Genomic DNA, 18,460 nt, shown 5'->3' with positions numbered 1-18,460 from the left:
CATAGTCTAACAGCTTCCGGTTTCCATTCTGAACCATCTTCTTTTTCCAACGAGGCAGTCTCATACTCAAGCAAACTCCAATGCTTTTGAGGTCCTTGCAACAAAAGGAAACCCGAGAAGCAGTTGCAGTGTAAGAATGTGGGCGTGGGATGGTGTGGGACATGGACCTAGCATAACTTGTCTAATGGAGACAGGAGCTGCTTAGCCCAGCCTTTTGAGGAGTGCATGTGGGCTCTGTGGTATCTAGGTTTTCCAAGAGCAGTTAGAAATCTGGGACTTCATAGGAAATTGTTTAATATTTAAGATAGCATGCAAATCACAGGCTAGATGAATCTGTGGGCTGCCAATTTGCAAGCACTGATGTAAAGAGCTGGAGGACCTGACCTTAACTTGAACTGCGCAACACGTGGTTGGTTTGGCACCCTGAGGCCAGCTTACCTCAGTTTCAGTTCTTCCATCTATGAACTGGGCCTTGCAGGGGAGCTATAAGGATGTAGTGTACCACTGTATGTAAATGAAGATAAGTTCAAAAATATTCCTGCTACAGAATCATACAAACATTTAGGAAATACATCAAAATGTGAAGCTACGTGTCTCGCTGTATCATCCAATGAGGCATTTCTGAAGGCAAAGTGTTCCTCTCCCTAGCCCTAGTCTAAAGGAGTCTGTGCTCTCGGATTCACACCATGTCAAAAGGGCAGCTGAGGCACCCTTGAGAGACTGAAACCGTGTTCCCATTGAGTGTTCTTTGATTTGGGGAACAGAAAAGAACTGACAGGTCAAGATCAGGGCCAAAGTGTGGATGCGGTAAGATTTCCCAACACGTGCTATCCGCTAACAATGCGACAGTGGGTTGTTGTGATGGGAAAATTCCCCGTGCAACTCTCCCGGCCTTTTTCTCAACAAACTTCTTCCACCGGTGTCGGCACCCAAAACAACCAAAAAACCCTTCTTCCTAATAAGCCCCCCTGATCATTCTGTATCCTTCGAGGCCTCTCAAATGGTCCCTGTGGAACCCTCCAAACACAGATGCCATCACCTTCTTTGCTGATCTCTCTGCCCGGAATTGAACTAGCCCGGCAGATCCCCTGAGATGCCAATGTTTAGGTCAGCGTTGTTGTTGTTGTTGGAAGGCACTGTAACGAGACTAAGACCAGTGTACTACTAATAGAATGTGTCTGCTCCCATTCATTGAGGGCAGGGACGGGTTTAAGCACGTTTTGTTTGGAATGAGGCACTGCATGCATGTATACACTGGACCTCTAATAGCAATACATTTGGACTCACCACAATCAGGTTGGTTTAGTGCACCGTTGGAGTGCCTGCTATGCACTTGAATTAGATGTGGTTTTTGTCTTTAAGGAGTTAATGATTCCTTGAGAAAACAAATACCAAGTGTATTTCTGACTCATGAGGATCCCATGAGTATCAGAGTAGAACTGTGTTCGTAGGTTTTCAGGGGCTGTTTTTTTTTTTTTAGAAGTAGATGACTTTGAACCTCCAGCCGAGTACATAACCATTTGTACCACCCAGAGCACAAATGTGTAAATGGAATTTCAGTGTGATGTAACCTTATTGCTTTTCCCATGCCCTTGCTTGTTCCCTTTCTAATCTATGCTTCCACACAGAGCCCTCTTCTTAAAAAGCATTAGTCAGATCATTATCCTGCCCAAACCATGCTAACTTCCATGACCAGACTCTGCCCCATGGCCAGACTCCGCCCCATGGCCAGACTCCGCCCCATGGCCAGACTCTGCCCCATGGCCTCACCACACCAGATTCTGGGCCCTGCTTCCCTCCCTCACCTCACCCAATGCCACTCTCCCTCTTCCACGGGGTTCCAACCACACCAGGCTCTTTCCAGTTCCTTAACCAACCCTTATGCTTCAGAGCCTCTGCCCACCATCTCCTCCCACACCCTCTCCCCATGCTGACTCACCTTTCAGGTTCCTGCTCGATTCAGTCAGCTTCTCTCCATAACAAACAACAGGACCCACTCAGAGTAAGAAAGGAACACCACATAGAACACCACATAGCTCACAGAACTTCCAGGAGGGCAGAAGCCAGGAACTTAAACATGCCAGAGGCCCAGGGGAAACCCAGTGCAGCCACCTCCCATTGAAACCAGAACCAAACCCACTGCCATCGAGTGGGTTCTGACTCAGAGCGACTCTATCACCTGATGCCCCATGGCAACTCCCACAAACCATGGCGGTCCTGCCTACAAAACAGAGACGGGAGGCCACAAGTTCTGCCTCTGACACCCTCCCCATGTGGTCAGAGACTTAAGTCCATTTCCTTCTTGCTCACTTTCAAGATCAGCACAGGTGTGCCTGCTGGGTGGGACCCAGGTTACACACTGGTCCTGCAAAAGAGGTCGAGAAGGCATGCTTTCTCCCGGGAAATAGCCTCAAGTATGAGGGTGTTCAAGGGTTCAGAACAATTTATCACATGAACACTAAAGGCTATCCCAAGTTTATTTCCCCCCCTGCCCTAGTATTCTTCCCACCAAACCTCGGCCTTTACTTCAAGGTGCTTGGCATCAAACCAAACCTAAATGCACTGCTTTCGAGTCCCTTCACAGGGTCCAGATAGGGCCGAATACAACTGTCCCCGTGGGGTTCCAAGGCTGTAAATGTTCATGGGCGCCCTGGTAATTACGTATTGGGCTGCTGTCTGCATGGTCAGCAGTTCAAAACCACCAGCAGCTCCGGCAGAGAAAGACTGGGCTTTCTACTCCTGTAAAGTTAGTCTTGGAAACCCCCCAGGGTGGGGCGTTATGGGTCAGCATTGATTCGATGGCAGGGGGTCAGACGTCTTCATGAGAGCAGACTACCACATCTTCCTCCATGGACTGGCTAGTGGAATTGAACCACACACCTGGTTGGCAGCCCAGGCAGTGCTTAACCCACTGCACTACTCTTGATTTGTACGAATGAGTTTTAAATCCTGTAGTTATGGAATGTAGCTTCTGTATCAACGTTCATTCAAAGAAGTGCAGTTGAAATAGCCTAACGTGGATCTCTTAGAAGAACAAAGCCTCCAGTGGGCTCCAGTCCCCGTCTCAACAACAGAGCCCGTGGTTTTACACGCCTTTGTCTCGCTTCTTTCATTTTCAATCTTTCTATGTATCTTTTGAGCCTTTCCATACAGATCTTGTCCCTAGGACTCTCCTTTCGAATCTTTTTCTACCATTCTCTTATTTTGCATCAAAAGCTTCTAGAAACTGCCTGAGAAAAACAATTTTCTCAGGTCCCAGAGGAAGAGACGCTCAAACGCAGGAGGCTGAGAACATTTACACCTTGATCATTTTTGTTCCCCAGACCTGTGGTGACCTCCAAATATGCTTGATGGCAAGATGAATGAATATACAAAATGTGTTATCTCTATACAATGTTTCATGACTGAGCAACTGACACCTGCCTCTGCCTCCAGCGGGAAGGGTGCTATCAAATACCAAACACCCACAGCACCCCTAGAGGGGCGGATCTGGAGACCGGATCTTTATGAGAATACAGTCTCGTCTTTCTCCCACAGCTCGGCTGGTGGGCTTGAACCACTGACATTTCCGTTAGCAGCCCAATGCTTAACCCACTGCATCACCAGGGCGCCTCTATCGTAGCAAATCACTCCATTGTGTACAAGCTAAGAAAATGTAAGTCATGCACATGGATTGGGTGTGTTACTGGAGGGAACTGGATGCTTCAGCTCCCTTCCCCCACCCCCTTGGTTCTTGTCACACTCATAAGAATGCAGCTAAGGGACTGGGAAAAGGTCCAAAGGAATGAGTGAGTTTATTCAAGGATTACATCTCCCACGGTCGTGCAGATGGTGCTTCAGCTAGTGGACGAGCACTCGGTGGATGGGAAGTGAAGATTGTTATACTGCTGATGGCAGACATTCTGTTCATGGCAGGCTATTAATAGCATACCTCTCTTACAAATACCTTGCACACATCCCAAGTTCATGCTGGCTTCAAGTGGCTAGATTCTTTGCCACTCCAAGGGTCAAGTCACACCCTTTCCCTGACCTCCCTATTTCTTTTGGGAAGCAATTGATAAGGGAAATATATCTTTACCCCTGTGCTAGAATTCCTGTCTTTGTTCCTCTTCCCTCACGTCCTGGATCTAGCCAGCCTTCTTGTCAGGTGGAATATTGTTTTACTTACCTGAGAGTAAAGCAAGGCCAGCTTACTAGTGAACGTCAGTTCCCCATGGTCAGCGAGACTTTCCCTACAACAAAGGCAGGAAGACGGTACCCACACATCTCTCATGCGGTAGAAGCGCCCATGCTTTCCCAACCATGAACAGGTACTGGAGGGCTGGCCAGGGGCTCGCTAAGGTGTACCTTTAGTCAAGCAGTTTCAAGCAGTTCACTAGTACAGGCAGGAGGAGAAGGATGTTCAGACAGGACACTGGCTTCCTAAATGGGGTGTGTTTGGGATAGAGATACCCCAGAAAAAGATTCTGCCCACACTCACATCCTGTCCAAAAAACTAGCCCCATTTGGTCCTAAATGCAAGGTCCAACTATGGGTCCCAGGGAAGGGGGGAAGGCTGTGCCAACATTAAGCCATGGAAAAGAATGAACTTTTAACACACTGGAACAGGGTGACCTGGATACAGCATGCCAGTGAAAATGGCAAATTCTGTGTGACCAGGGTCTGTGGTGTCATTAGAGGGCTTGGGGGGATGAGACCACAACAGGAAACACTGAGAGCGTGACCCCAAAATGACTGTCTACAGGTGTCTGTGTGCTATTCCAGCAGAAACGTATTTGTTTTCAAATAAAACAGAGTGGTTACGCCTTGGGCTGCTGTGATCTGCATGGTTAGCAGTTTGAAACCACCAGCACCTCTGAGGGAGAAAGACTGGACTTTCTATTCCAGTAAACAGTTATGGTTTCGAAAACCCAGAGGGGTCGCTGAGTCAGCATTGACTCGACAGTTGTGAGAGCAGCAACAGTAAATTGTAACACCAGGAACATTTTTTTCATAAACTCGGTTTACGCCTTATCACTGAACCTAGGTTTCTTTACTTCCTGAACCTTCTAATACATGGTCAGATTATAACATCCAATTACCACGAAGCTTCGAACGACGAGGTTTAGATGTCTTCAATACTGCGGATGCTTTTACAGGTGTTGAAACAAAACAAAAACATTACTAAGGATTCCATCTGTCTGGTTCAGGAGGGGTCCATGACCATGACCGCGGGGGTGGGGGGAGACCCTATAAGTTACCACACTGGGTAACGTCAACTCTAGTGATGCGGTTGCATTTATTTCACTTCCGTGAACGTTCTAGAACAAGCAAATTCAGAGACAGGAAGTGGACGAGGTTATTACCAGGGGCTGGGGAGCGAGGCAGGGTAGGGAGATAGGCTTAATGGGCTCCGTTTCTATTTGAAGTGATGAGAAAGTTTGGAAATAGATAGTGGCCATGGCTGTAGGACACTGTAAATATAATTCACGCCATTGAACTGTCCACTTGAACATGCTAAAATGGCGACATCGCCGGAACAAAACAAAACTCTCAAACGTTTGGACAGGGACAGTGTCTGTTCTCTTTGTGCGCAGACTCGAATGCATAGACAATTAGCATGTGTTTTCTGGGTGAAAAGAGAAGCAGCCCGTTGCGGTGAGGACAAGGTACTGTGCAGTACAGAGCAGGGGCTCCGAGCCTATTGAAGGGAGGGGGCAGGGTGTGCAGAGGCTAAACGCTAGTCTGGGAAGGGATCCCAGAGCAGACAAAGCAAAAGCAAAATCACAAAGGCAGGAATGCACAGGCAAAGAAGTGGGGCTAGTGTCGACAAAGCATAGTCCGAGCAGAGTGGAGCACAGACAAGCAAAGACAACATTGCCAGCCTGGTGTGGTGTTGGTAACTGAAAAGCAGAGTGTTGGGAGGCGAGGCTCCAGGTCACCAGGGATCAACAGGAGGAGGGACCTGTACACCATCCTAGGGAGGCTGGGTTTTATCCTGCAGGTGATGGGAGCCCCCGGGTGGTGAGGTGAGGAGACTGAATTTGAAAGGGACATAACTAAACATAGGAAGTGTTGAGAGGCAAATAATAACATTGGAAGTAGGGCATGGGGAGAAGTAGTAGGAGTTGTCTCAAAAAATCACTTGGAAATAAGAACACTGAGTAGGCGGGAGGTGAGGGAGGTATTTAGAATAATTTCCAAGGCTTTAGTTTGTACACTGTGTTAACTGAGGCTGTGGAAACAGGAGGACTTTCCAGTGCAGTTTGGGCTTTGAAGCTGACTTTAAAAGTATGTGTGGGATTTCTAAAGGTGCAGTGGGGCAGCCCGGGGCTGGGTGGTTGAATCCGCCAGCACTCCAGGCAGGACAAAGATGTGCCCATCTGCTTCCAGAAAGACCAGCCTGGGAGACCCTTGGAGACATTTCTACTCTGTCCTATGAGATTCTTATTTGTGTGAATGGACTCCACAGTAAGGAGGCAGGTGTGACTTCGAAGTACAGAAGGTTGACTGTGACATGCACAAGACTGTGGTTGGGAGCCGGGGAATGGCTGCCCTCCTAGGATGGCACGCGCCTGGTGATGTTCTTTTCCCTTGGCCTCCGTGACCAACCTTCCTTGGTGCCACCCCGACCTCTGGTCACTGCCTCTCCAAATGCCTTGCAGGCTCCTCTTGCTCTTCTCTTAGGATTTGACTGTCCTTGGGTGATGCTACCACAGGGCGCTCAGCATCCCGCCATCTGACCCATAACTCTAGCTCGGGGCTCTTTCTTTCTACCCACTCTACAACCACTTTCTAAGAGTCTGGAAGGGGAAGAAGAAGCAGGCAGCAGGGTCCAGACCACGTGACAGTCCACACCTCACTGTTCTACTTATTTGTAGTCAGTCACCTGGTTGGGATTATTATTTTTGATTTCCCTGAAAGCAACACATTCTGGAGATCAGGGGTCAGAATGTAGACTAATTCATAGTTATCGACATCCACCAGGGCACCGTGGCCTGGCTCTCAGACCACCAGCAACTACAGTGTTATTTCTCTCATGAACCCAGTTCTCTGAATGTAACCTCTGAGATGCCTCCTGCAGGACACGTGCTATAACGTCTTGAAAACTTCACAGAAGAGATGAAGGTTACTGTCCTCCCCAGAACGACGCTCAGAGGTAGACTCATGCCTTCCATGTGAGACTTGGGTTCGATGGCCTCGTGACCTGATGTGCAGCCACCACGCATCTGTTCGTAGAGGCGGACAATCTGTGAAGTGGCCGAACAGATTTTGGCAGAGCTTCCAGACTAAGATGGACTAGGAAGAAGGACCCAGAAGGACTAATTCCCAAAGCCAGTTCATGAAAACCTTCCTGGATCAAAACAGTGTGAGTCATATCCTATTACGAGGGTGACAGAGGACCAGGCAGAGTTTGGGTTCATGGGGCATGGGGTGGTCATGAATTGGGGACCAATTTGATGGCAGTTAACACCTTCCAGAAAGACACTCAAGAATCCAGAACTGCTCCGAAGCTGTGCACTGTGTTGTCAATGCCGAACTGGCCTTCTGCTCCGTGCCCGTGGTCCTTGCCTGCTCACGGGAGCCAGCCAGGTGTGAGCAATGGCGGGGAACAATAATAAACAAGGGCTCAGCCACACAGTGTTTCTTGTCAAGTCAGGTTGTACAAGGTCCTGTGGACGCATCTCAAGTTCTACAGACCTCGGGGTCACGGAGCGAAGGCGCACCTGGGATGTGATGCTGCAGTTGACAGAGTGTGCAGGGCATTGCACAGGTTCGCTGAAATGCCCACTCACACACCGACGTAAGAAGTCAACAGTCATCCCCCCAAGAACAGCTCCTGTGTTCAGCAATGTATTTTGGAAGGGATCACTTCTGACACTCGCAGAAAACTGTAGTGGTTTTCTCCTCAGATTCTAAAGTTCTTTTTACCCATTCGTGACATGTTTGGTCTCTTATTTGCTAAGTTTTGCATAGCTTCAAGTTCACGTGCCGTTATTAACAAAATACCTTTAAACTATACATATCTGCTGAGATGTTTCTGTTTTGGTAGACTTCACCTTATGGAAAGGATAATATTGGACTATTTTTGACCAATCAAAACAAGTTGTTTGCTGCCCACCCCCACCCCCCGCCTCACCTTCCCCCATGTTTGAACCTAATAAAACCTGAACTTCAGCTGCCAGGCGGTCTCTCCTTGCCCACATGCCATCCAAGAGGGCTTCAAAAACATTTGTGGGAATATTCCATGATCTTTTGATTCTGTTTTCCCACGAACTTTTTTGATGACCCCTCATAGAGGACTTGTTGCTTGACTTGCGCAGGGCGGATGAGAAAGCCCACCCCATTCCCCAGTGCTATATGCAGCCTGGCAACATTGTGTCTGCTGACTACTGGTGAAGTTCATGAATACAGGTTAGAGATGTTGTCATTTTTACCCCGTTTTATATTTAATAACTAGAGGTAGGTGGGAAACCAACTCCGGCCCAGACTGGGTGCATAATTTTCAAAACTATGTACATCTCCCCAGTTACCCTGAAGAATAGCTTTTGCAAGTTCAAGGTCAGGTCTAGAACCAATAGATGCAATCAAACCCATAAAAAAAAAGGCAGAATCAATAAAGTATCATATCACCTTCTATTTGGATCTGCGGTGCCAGCTCGCACTAACACTCCCTATTAGAGAGTGTTTGCGCAGGAGCACTGTGCTAAGCACCTGGAGAAGAGATCAGCCCCGGAACTTACTCTCAAGAAACTTATCCTCTGCTTAAAGTTACACAAAACTATAAATAACGATAGTCTAAGTCAGAGGTCCTCAAACTTTTTAAAAAGGGGGCCAGTTGGAGGGCCGGACTATAGTTTAAAAAAAACAAAACTATGAACAAATTCCTATGCACACTGCACATATCTTATTTTGAAGTAAAAAAACAAACAGGACAAAAACACCCAGCGGGCCAGATAAATGTCATCCGGGGGCCTCATGTGGCCCTTGGGCTGTAGTTTGAGGACCCCTGGTCTAAGTGCTTTCTGTTTCCAACTGGAACACAGGGCAGAGTAGGGAGGTGACGACAGCCCTTCTGGATCTTTGAGCCAGTTAAGGCCAAAGGCCCAACATCAATGTATACAGGGTCCAGATCCAGTTGACAGCCGTCAAGGTGCCCCCTCCGTGGGCCCGGACCCACAAGGCCTCACATCACCGCAGACACCAGGACTAGAGATCCTCCAGGTCGGTTAAGTCCACAGTCACTTTCAAGAACAGGGTGTCGTCTTTCAGGTAGGTGCTCTTGGCATTCTCCAGTGTGGAGTGGGCCACGAAGCGGGGGCACCCAGAGGCGATGTTCATCTCCCCGTCGGGCCTTTTAAAGCTGCTGCTATTGGGGTCGGCCTTGAAGGTCTCCACAATGTGGTTCTTTTTACCACTCTGGTCCAAAAGCATCAGAGTCACCCTCTGCCTGAATGGCCACTGCAGCAGCGAGTCAAACTCCCCTCGCATCACTACGAAGTACAGCGACAGGTGCGTGCTCTTCCCGGACCCGTCCCCGTTCAGGTAAGCTCGAGCGCAGAGCCGGTAGCCGCAGCGGCTGGTGTAGAAGGGCTGGCTGAAGATGGAGAGTGTGTGCCCGTCCACTGCCTCCCGCTTCTTCATCCTGTAGTCTGTCACCTTCCAGATGAGCTTCCCATTGTAGCAGGCGCCCTCCAGCAGTCTGAAGCGCTCTTCGTTTTTATTCAGCTGTGCTTTATGAGTATTAATGTGGGCGTCGTGCTTGTGACTCTGTCCTTCCAAAACAACTGCCAAGGGGGACAAAAAGATTCCATCAAGCCTGACAGTTGGTTTGAGAATTTTCCCCAAATGGAATTTTGTTTCCTACACTTGTGCCGTCTGGGAGACCGACTGAACCCAGAGTCCACAACCAGCCCATGTAGATGAATGATATCAACTCAGTTAATAAGCAGATACTTGACGAGCTGGGAAGCAAGGAAACCGGAATGTGTACTCTTAAATGGCCAGCTCAGCACTCAACCAGCACCAGGTAGCATGGGAGCCCCGCTTCTCCAACTCAAAAACTCCGTCCCATTAAGTCAATTCTGGCTCACAGTGACCCTACAGGACGGAGTTGAACTGCCCCTGTGGGTTTCCAAGATTGTAACTTCACTGGAGCAGAAAGCGAAGTCTTTCTCCTGACGACTGGCTATTGAGTTCAAACTGCGGACTTTGAGCTTAGCAGCTCAATCTGTAACCGCCGCGCCACCAGAGCTCCTTGCTTTCTACCTAGAATGCTTTAAAAGAAACCCTGAGTTTTTCCATGCTTCAAACCAAAAGGGGGCTGGGGAGGGCCTCACACGCTCTCTCCTTTAGCACTGGTATTGTTTTGCCCTTCTCCTTAAAAACCACCACTCCCAGTTCTTGGAATTCCCTGGCCCATTCCTTAACCCTCGCCTCTCCACCCCACTTCCCGGCCCCTAATTTTTCCCGAGTGGTCAGAATCTCACAGCTGTTCCCTTCCAGGAAACCAGATTCCACCACTGTTGATCCTGGACAGCTGTGGCTCCCCATTTCTCCAGATGTTGGCTTGTTTCGCACACAGAAAATTAAGCTCCCCAAAGACAAGTAAAGCTGCAGGCATACCTAATCTTCGATCATTGGTTTCTAGCAGGGTGATCTTCTGTTTAATTGTATCAATCTCGTCCAACAGAAGCCTCAGGTCAAGTTTACTTTGTTGCTGGTTAGCCATTTGCTGGAGCTGATACACTTGAGCTTCTAGCCAAGCCACTTTGTCAATGTGACTGGCAAGAGCCTTTCAGTACAAAATGGAACATAATGTTACCAAAATAAAAGTTCATCTTAGTATTTCATTGAGGTGACCTTTTAAAAGCTCAAATGCTCCATATTTTAATGGAATATCAAAACTCATGAAAATAAGAGAATATATAATTTATATACATGTAGTATATATAATTATATAGATATAATTACATGTGTGTATGTATATATATATATAAAAGGATCCTTGGTGGTGCAGTCAGGTAAGCACTGAAGTGCTAACCTCAAGGTCAGTAGTTCAAACCTACCAGCTGTTCCAAAGGAGAAAGATGAGATTGTCTGTTCCTGTAAAGATTTACAAACTCTCAGGAATCCTAAATAAAGTTTCTATGAGTGTGCATCAACTCAATGACGAGGGTTTACATATATATTACAAACAACAGATGATAAACATGTATTCAATGCAGTTAATATAGATGTATATACTAAATGCACATATGTGTGTGTTATTATTGCTAGGTGCTGCAGAGTCTATTCTCAGTGGCGACCCAGGTGAGAGCGTACAACAGCCCCAGAGTGTTCTAGGCTGTGCACTTGACAGGGAAAGATATATGGGTGGGTTGAAAGCAGCAGAGTCCCCGAGGGCTGCGTCTGTGTACAGGAGCCCTGGTGCAGTGGTGGATGAAGCACTGAGCTCCTAGCCACAGGCTGGCATTTCAGACCCACCAGTCGCTTCTTGGGAGAAAGATGATGCTTTCTGCTCCCATATAGATTCACATCTTGGGAAGCCTGCGGAGCAGTTCTCCTTTGCCCTAGAGCAGTGGTTCTCCACCTCCCTAATGCGGTGACTCTTTCATACAGTTCCTCATGGGGGTGCTCATGGTGACCCCCAACCACAACATTATTTTTGTTGCTACTTCATAACTATCATTTTGCTACTGTTGAGAATTAGGTGGCCCCTGTGAAAAGGTTGTTCAACCCCCCCAAAGGGGTTGCGACCCACAGGTTGAGAACCATTGCCCTACAGGTTCACTATGAGTTAGAATCAACTAAACAGCAGTGGGTTGGGTTTGGTTTTGTCTCTGTGTGTGTGTGCTTATGTGTGTGTAATCTATAAAGTATAGGAATTATATAGTCTAGATTTTCCTGGGATAACTCAAATTTCAAATATAGTGGCCATACCATATATCTTAAAATCTTTTTCACTACATATTTTGTAATTGTGATTAATGGTATTTTTTCATTAGAAATTCATTTGTGATTCTTTAACCATCATGATTCAGAAAGTAATTTTTTGCTATAGTGTAGTGATGTCTAAAGCACCACCCCATGAATACTTTTCCTTTGTTGATTATAAAATGCAGAACCATAGATACAATGAATCGGAAATCAAGCGACTAATACCAGCCAACATTAATTAAAACCCTCATTACTTTGGGCTATATAAATACAGGTTCCCAAATGTATTTGGCCTGGAAAAAGTTTTTCAGTGCCCTCCTGATCATGAAGAGCTTTTGTACTATAGGTCACAATTTGAGTCAAAGTGTAGTTGTTTGCTTTTGTAACACACACCCCTGCCCCCCGGATTGTTCCAGCACCGCTCTGCAAGGGCTTAATGTCACTCACTTTGGCAAACACCAATATAAAATAAAGGGATATAATGTAAATAAGGCAAATAAGGTGATATAAAGTAAATATAGGGATATAATGTAAATAAAATATAGTCAAGGGATATAATGTATGCAGCTTAGTCTTGAGTATTAGAAATAACATAAAATTATATATATATTATATATACATATATATAATAGAGAGAGAGAGAGACAGAGAGACAGAGAGAGAGAGAGAGAGAGAGAGAGAGAGAGAGAGAGAGAGAGAGAGAGAGAGAGAAAGAGAGAGAGGAGAGAAAATGGACCAGTGACGGTGGGTAACTCTGGGTGGAGCGTTCACAGGTGTTGGTTGCACCATTCTTATTCAGAAATCAGATAAAACCTTAAAAGAAAAGGCCTCGCGGTGCTGGCCAGGCTCACCCTGGAGTCTGATGAGGGTGCTCACCTGGATGCTGGACAGCAGGTTTCCATTTTTGCTCATCAACGGTGACAACTGCTTGAACTCCTTTTCAAATTTGGTTACAGTTTCTGCTAGTTGCTGGATTTTACTTTCTTTCTGTTCTAAGCTCTTGCATAAATCAGAAATCTAATAACAGGAATGCAAATGAGGGGGGAAATGAGGTCATTTAAACGCCTGCTTCTGAGTTAAAATAAATATCCCCCCATCCCATCCCACCTGCCATTTAGTCGATTCTGACTGTGTGACCCAACTGCCCCATGGGTTCTAGCCTTTATGGAGCTGGGCGGGCACATCTTTTCCCCGGGGAGTGACTGATGGGCTCAAACACTTGACCTTTTGGTGAGCAAAAGTGCTTAACCTTGGCACCACCAGAATGTAAATTTAAATATAGCTCTTGGAAAATACTTGCAGGTAAGCAGGGCTTTATTTTTAAAATCTACACATATATTTCTATGTTTCCAGGTAGAGAGAGCCCTATGTAATTTTGAAAAATGTGTGCAGATGTTTCCAGAAAAGCAGACATACCACATATTTTCTCCCCAGCCACTTCTCTGCCTGGCCTGTGACAATGGTTCATGTTAGGATAGGGGCATCACTTGACTGAATTTACTGAACTGTCTTTCTACATTCCACAGACCATCTTACCACATTAGGTGCTCTATGCAGAGTGCCAGCAATATTAATATTAGCCAAAATTCAGTGAATTCTATCTTCAAATTCATTAGTTATTTTAATCCTTAAAATACCCCTATGAAGGGTTAACCCTTTGTAGGTATGAAGACTAGTCCCAGTTGATGAATGAGGAAATGGAGGCAGCGTGTGCAAGTAACTGCCCAGCACACAACATGCCTCTCAGAATCTGTCATCAATTTGACAGAAAGAACCAGAAAACTAAGACCAAGCCTAGGCGACTCCTTCCCACTCCCCTATCTATTCAATCAGCAATAATTGCCAACCTGACTCCTACAATACAATAAGCTCCAAACTCAATTCCATGGGGTCAATCCTGACACATATCGAACAGAGCAGAACTGTCCCTGTGGGTTTCTGAGACTGCAACTCTTCACGGGAGTAGAAAGACTCATCTTCCTCCCATGGATCGGCTGGTGGTTTTGAACGAGGAGCTTTGCACTTAGCTGCTCACAATCTCGTAAATCCATTTACTTCACCTCATCCTAGTGCAGGTTTCATCCCTCGCTTCTCACCTGTGATGTTCTGATGATCTTAAGCCACCTCTGACCAGTGTCTACGCATGGACAACAAAAGGCGAGGTTTGGGGAAACCAGGGTTGGCATGGACCTCATTACCCACTACTGGAGCCCCAAGCACCTAGACTGCGGCTGCCAATAGCTTGCTTACTGAACGGTTTGTGATGGGCCAGGCACCGTGGGAAGTGCTGTTACCTCATTTAGCTCTCAAAACCACGCAGATGAGAAAACTGGGGGGCAGGAGGGCTGGCTAGCTTGCTCAGCCTCACATGATTAGTGTGGAGCCAGGACTCAAACCCAAGTATTCTGGCTCTGCAGCCCTCCCTCTTACAAATTCCCAGACTACTGCGACATACACTTAGTTATTGCAACATCCTTCTGCCTGGTCCCTGTCTCCATTCTCTCCTCTCCCTCCTAGTGATCTTGCACACGACCGGCAGTGGTCCTTTAACACCCAAACAATTAGCTGCCCAAATACTTTCCTATTTAAAACCTTCCATCAGCTTCCCACAACTAAATGGCTTGTGTTCATCACTCACCAAAAGGCTGGTGGTTCAAGCCCACCCAGCAGCAACAAGGAAGAAAGGTCTGGTGATCTATTCCCATGAAAGACTACAGCTAAGAAAATCCTAAGTGTCACCATGATTCCGAATCAACTCAGAGGCAATGGGTTTGTTTTGCTTACTTGTTAAGATTAGTTCAAGTTTGGGGCCCTTAAATCCTTTCTGAAGCAAGGGAGAATATAACTGAATTTTAAAACATGGAATGAGCAGTGCTCTAAACTTCTTAGCTGACACGAAAGGCCACCACAATCTGTATCCCACACACCCCTCTCCAGCCATCCTCTGGACTCCCTTGTCCTGGAACCAGCAGGCCTCGACAGAAATCTTGCCCTCCCAGCATGCCCTCCTTCCCACAACATCTTACTCGCCAACCTTTTCCTCCTTTCAAGGCTCAGCTCAGGTGTCTTCAGGAGAGAACATTCCCCGAGTTTAGCCAAACTTCTGCAGCCGCTGTACTCCTCTAACCGAAGAGAGCATGTCACGGGAGACGCAGTAACCTATTTGCTCCCATTTCAGACTCCTCAATTGGGGCTATGTCCCCCTCAGTGCAGTGTGTCTAGCAGCTACCACCATCCCTCCCATGTGGGAGGTGTTTGTTGAATAAGGGGATGAGTGAAAGAGGGGACTGAGACAGACAGGCCTTAGGGGCCCTTACTAGGCAGCAGACCTGCTGCCAACGTTACAGTGTTAATCAGACTTTCTCATTTTCTCCAGGATGTGACTGTGGACCTCACATGCTTACTTTTAATAGCTAATCAGAGACATAAAAAGATAATCTCCCTTACTGCCATTGAGTTGATGCTGACTCACAGCAACCCTCGGATAGACCAGAACTGCCCTGGTGGGTTTCCGAGCCTGCAGTTCTTCACGGGAGCAGAGCGCTTCCTCTTTCCTCTCAGAGCAGATAGTGGTTTCCAACCATGGACCTTGAGTTAGCAGCCCGCCGCTCAACCACTACGCCACCAAGGTTCCTAGGTGAAGTGATCTACAGTAGTATAACCCTGTGGGTGGAGACTTCCTCCTGATGTCAGCTTGATGCTCAGAGGGTTCTGACCACATAATTAATGAGCATAATTACGCAACAGAGCCAGCATGTGCAGGCACTCCTGGGTTACGGACGAGAGCCATCCCTAACGGTGTCTTCAAGAATTTGGAGGTCTGTCAGAACCAGTGCGCATAGTTCTCACTGAGCCTGACCTTCGTGCGAGAAAAGGGAGCGGTGGTAGTGCTGTCTGGTGAGCATGGAACCAGATCAGGAGAAAGTTGGGGTGACAGAGCCCAAAGAGTCAGTACTAACTCGATTACATTGGGTTTAGTGCCAGAAAAGGCTCAGGGCAAGAGACGGTGGTTGTGACGAAGAACTCGTGCGTAAGGGCTGGTTCAATGTTTTCAAAGCAGGGCTTTCAATTGGTTCTTCGTGCTCCCACCACAGCTGGTGAAGCTCAGAGATGGCAGTGCCCTGCTCAGGACGGCAGCCAACTGCACTCCTCCAACTGTGTCCGGCTCTTCCTGATCCTGACAATAATCCAGTGTCAGGGAGGGGCTCCTGAAAGGGTTTCTCCCTAATTCTAAGCCGCCCACTCTGGAGAGTTCATCCACATTTCCCCCATTTTGATTACCTTGATAAATCTTGCAAATTGTAAAAATTTAGTTGGTTCCCATTTCATTTCAGCAGCCATGAGAGAATGGTTCCGAGCCCTGCATTCCTGAGCCAGTGGGAACTGTCCCGAGGTCAGGCTTCTGTCACCTGGGGACTGCCTGTGTGAGGTCTACCAGGGATGTCCCAGGTCCTAAGGTGGGTGCACATAGTTTAGTTGGCTATTCCCTATCTAGGACATACGTATGTGTGGATGTATGCGTGAGATTGCAAGCTTCTCCAAGGCAGAAGTAAAGACTGAATAAAATCTATGTAAAACTTAAAATACATACCAACGCTCCTCGAGTTTTGAACACATGACTTACTGACAATTCCTCAAAACTCAGCTCACTGCCATTGAGTCATTCTCAACTGTTAGCATCCCTAAAAGGCAGAACTGCCCCTATGGGTCTCTAAGACTGCCCGTCTTTCTGGGAGCAGAAAGCTTCATCTTTCTCCAGTGGAGCATTTGGTGGTTTCAAACTGCTGGCCTTGGGTTTGCGGCCCAATATGTAACCAAGACATCACCCGGGTGCCTTCTGAAAACTCCTACTTGCTCTTTAATGCTATGCTTTGAATTACTCATCATGGGCAACAGAAATGCAAAAGGAACTAGCCAGATGCTTACAACTTGGGTGACTTTTCATGGTAACGAGAATGGCCAAAAATAAGGGTTGAAACTTTGAAAGAGCAGACTCAGAAGCGGTGCAGTGAACCTTGTCAGGAGCCTGATTCATGAGATGAGGAGGAGGATGGAGAGCCACACAGAGTCAAAACAGCACAGTCGACTGCCATCCTTGACGAGAATGTTGCCATCTTTGAAGCCCTGTTTTAGTGTTATGTAAATCTGCCTCCACCTTAAAATGACTGAGCAAACCCATAAAAAAACAAACGCACTGCCATCAGGTCAATTCTAACTCATAGCGACCCACAGGATAGGGTAGAAATGCCCCTGTGAGTTTCTAAGCCTATACCTCTCTAAGGAAGTAGGGAGTCTCTTCTTTCTCCCGAGGAGCGGCCAGTGGTTTAGAACTGCGGACCATGCACTTAGCAGCTCAACTATGCCACTGGGCCTCCTTTCTCTTACTGCACCTACAAGTTTTAAGACATTGAAATGGCTTTGAGTCTTTTCTTGCACTAAAACAAGGTTAAATAAGAACTACGTAGGCCTGTTGAACGGACCTCCACATTTTTAAAGACCCAGCATAACCGGGGGACTGCTTGGAATTCTAATAGACAGTCACCTGGTATTTAACAGTGATACTGATGTAATTTTAAAACACCAAGCGCCTATTTACTAGGTATTTGTTATCAGCTCAGAGGTACGAGGACCTGTGGCAGAGAGGCAGCGTCGTCACATACCCTGGGTAGCGCTGGACTCAGAATCAGAGGACAAGGAGCTGAGATCTAATTCTGACACTAACAAGTGCCTGTGTTCTTACTTATTCCTTTGGTTGAATAACAGGATTGGACTCAGGCTAAAACCCCCAATTCTAATGTTCTCTAGTCCGGAGCATAATTTCCTTCTTAGAAGAAACGCAGCTCTCTCCAGTTGACTAAGATTGAATCAGAGAAGATAAAAGTACCAAATTGAAGCAAGCAACCCTGTGGCTCCTGTTTCGATTTAGACCCTTGTACCTTTACCTGTTCCTCTAGCTGCACGTTCTTTCCTAATACCAGGAGCATGTGGTCCCTCAACGCGGAGTATTCATGCTCCTTCAGGTTCTCCTGTTTGTCCTTGGGGATGGAGAGAAGAACAGGACACAGTCAGGTGGTGACAGGCTTCAACCAAAACTGAGAAAGGGTGGGCACAAGGGTACCTGTGACGTAATTCATAGCAGTGGAATTAGAAGGCAATGTGTGGGCCTGCCTTTTGCTTTCATAGACATAAACAAAATTCCATAGCAAAGAGTGGCCACGATCACATGTTTTAATCTTTGTCAGTGTGCTGGTAAAATTATTACAATTTATAAGAGTGAGACTGACCAGCTTTCCTTACATCTATTAGTTATTTGACTTTACCGCTCCCTTGGAATCACCCATATATCCTGATGCTTATTTTTGTACTAAGTTAAAGAACACATATACAATGCATTTTGTATGCTGAGAAAAACATAGATAACCATGGTTAGATGAATAGATCTAGGGCTCGTACTTAATTCTAGCCCCAGTCTAAGAACAATTAGTTCTGATGACATGGCTCTTAGATGATGTTCACCCTCATGACGATATCATTGAACCCA

At 46.8% G+C, this 18,460-nt stretch overlaps 1 protein-coding gene across 2 annotated transcripts in view; it reads right to left on the bottom strand.

The window, feature by feature from the left end:
* Window positions 1–8,597: 8,597 nt before the first annotated feature.
* TRAF5 (TNF receptor associated factor 5) overlaps window positions 8,598–18,460 on the bottom strand; it is a 58,047-nt gene continuing 48,184 nt past the window's right edge. Inside the window, exons 8-11 of one of the 2 annotated variants that reach the window (XM_075530045.1) lie at window positions 17,862–17,954; window positions 12,796–12,936; window positions 10,606–10,774; window positions 8,598–9,767 (exon numbers count right to left, since the gene is read on the bottom strand). In XM_075530045.1, the coding sequence (XP_075386160.1) occupies window positions 9,190–9,767; window positions 10,606–10,774; window positions 12,796–12,936; window positions 17,862–17,954 (981 nt within the window). In that variant the 3' untranslated portion in view covers window positions 8,598–9,189. The remainder of the gene's footprint in view (window positions 9,768–10,605; window positions 10,775–12,795; window positions 12,937–17,861; window positions 17,955–18,460) is intronic. The other variant, XM_075530054.1, reaches the window with a different exon arrangement.

The sequence above is a fragment of the Tenrec ecaudatus genome, chromosome 1 (genome assembly GCF_050624435.1).
Source record: "Tenrec ecaudatus isolate mTenEca1 chromosome 1, mTenEca1.hap1, whole genome shotgun sequence".
NCBI lineage: Eukaryota > Metazoa > Chordata > Mammalia > Afrosoricida > Tenrecidae > Tenrec > Tenrec ecaudatus.
Note: the sequence above shows the minus strand (reverse complement) of the source record. Positions and strands in the feature narration are given on the sequence as shown.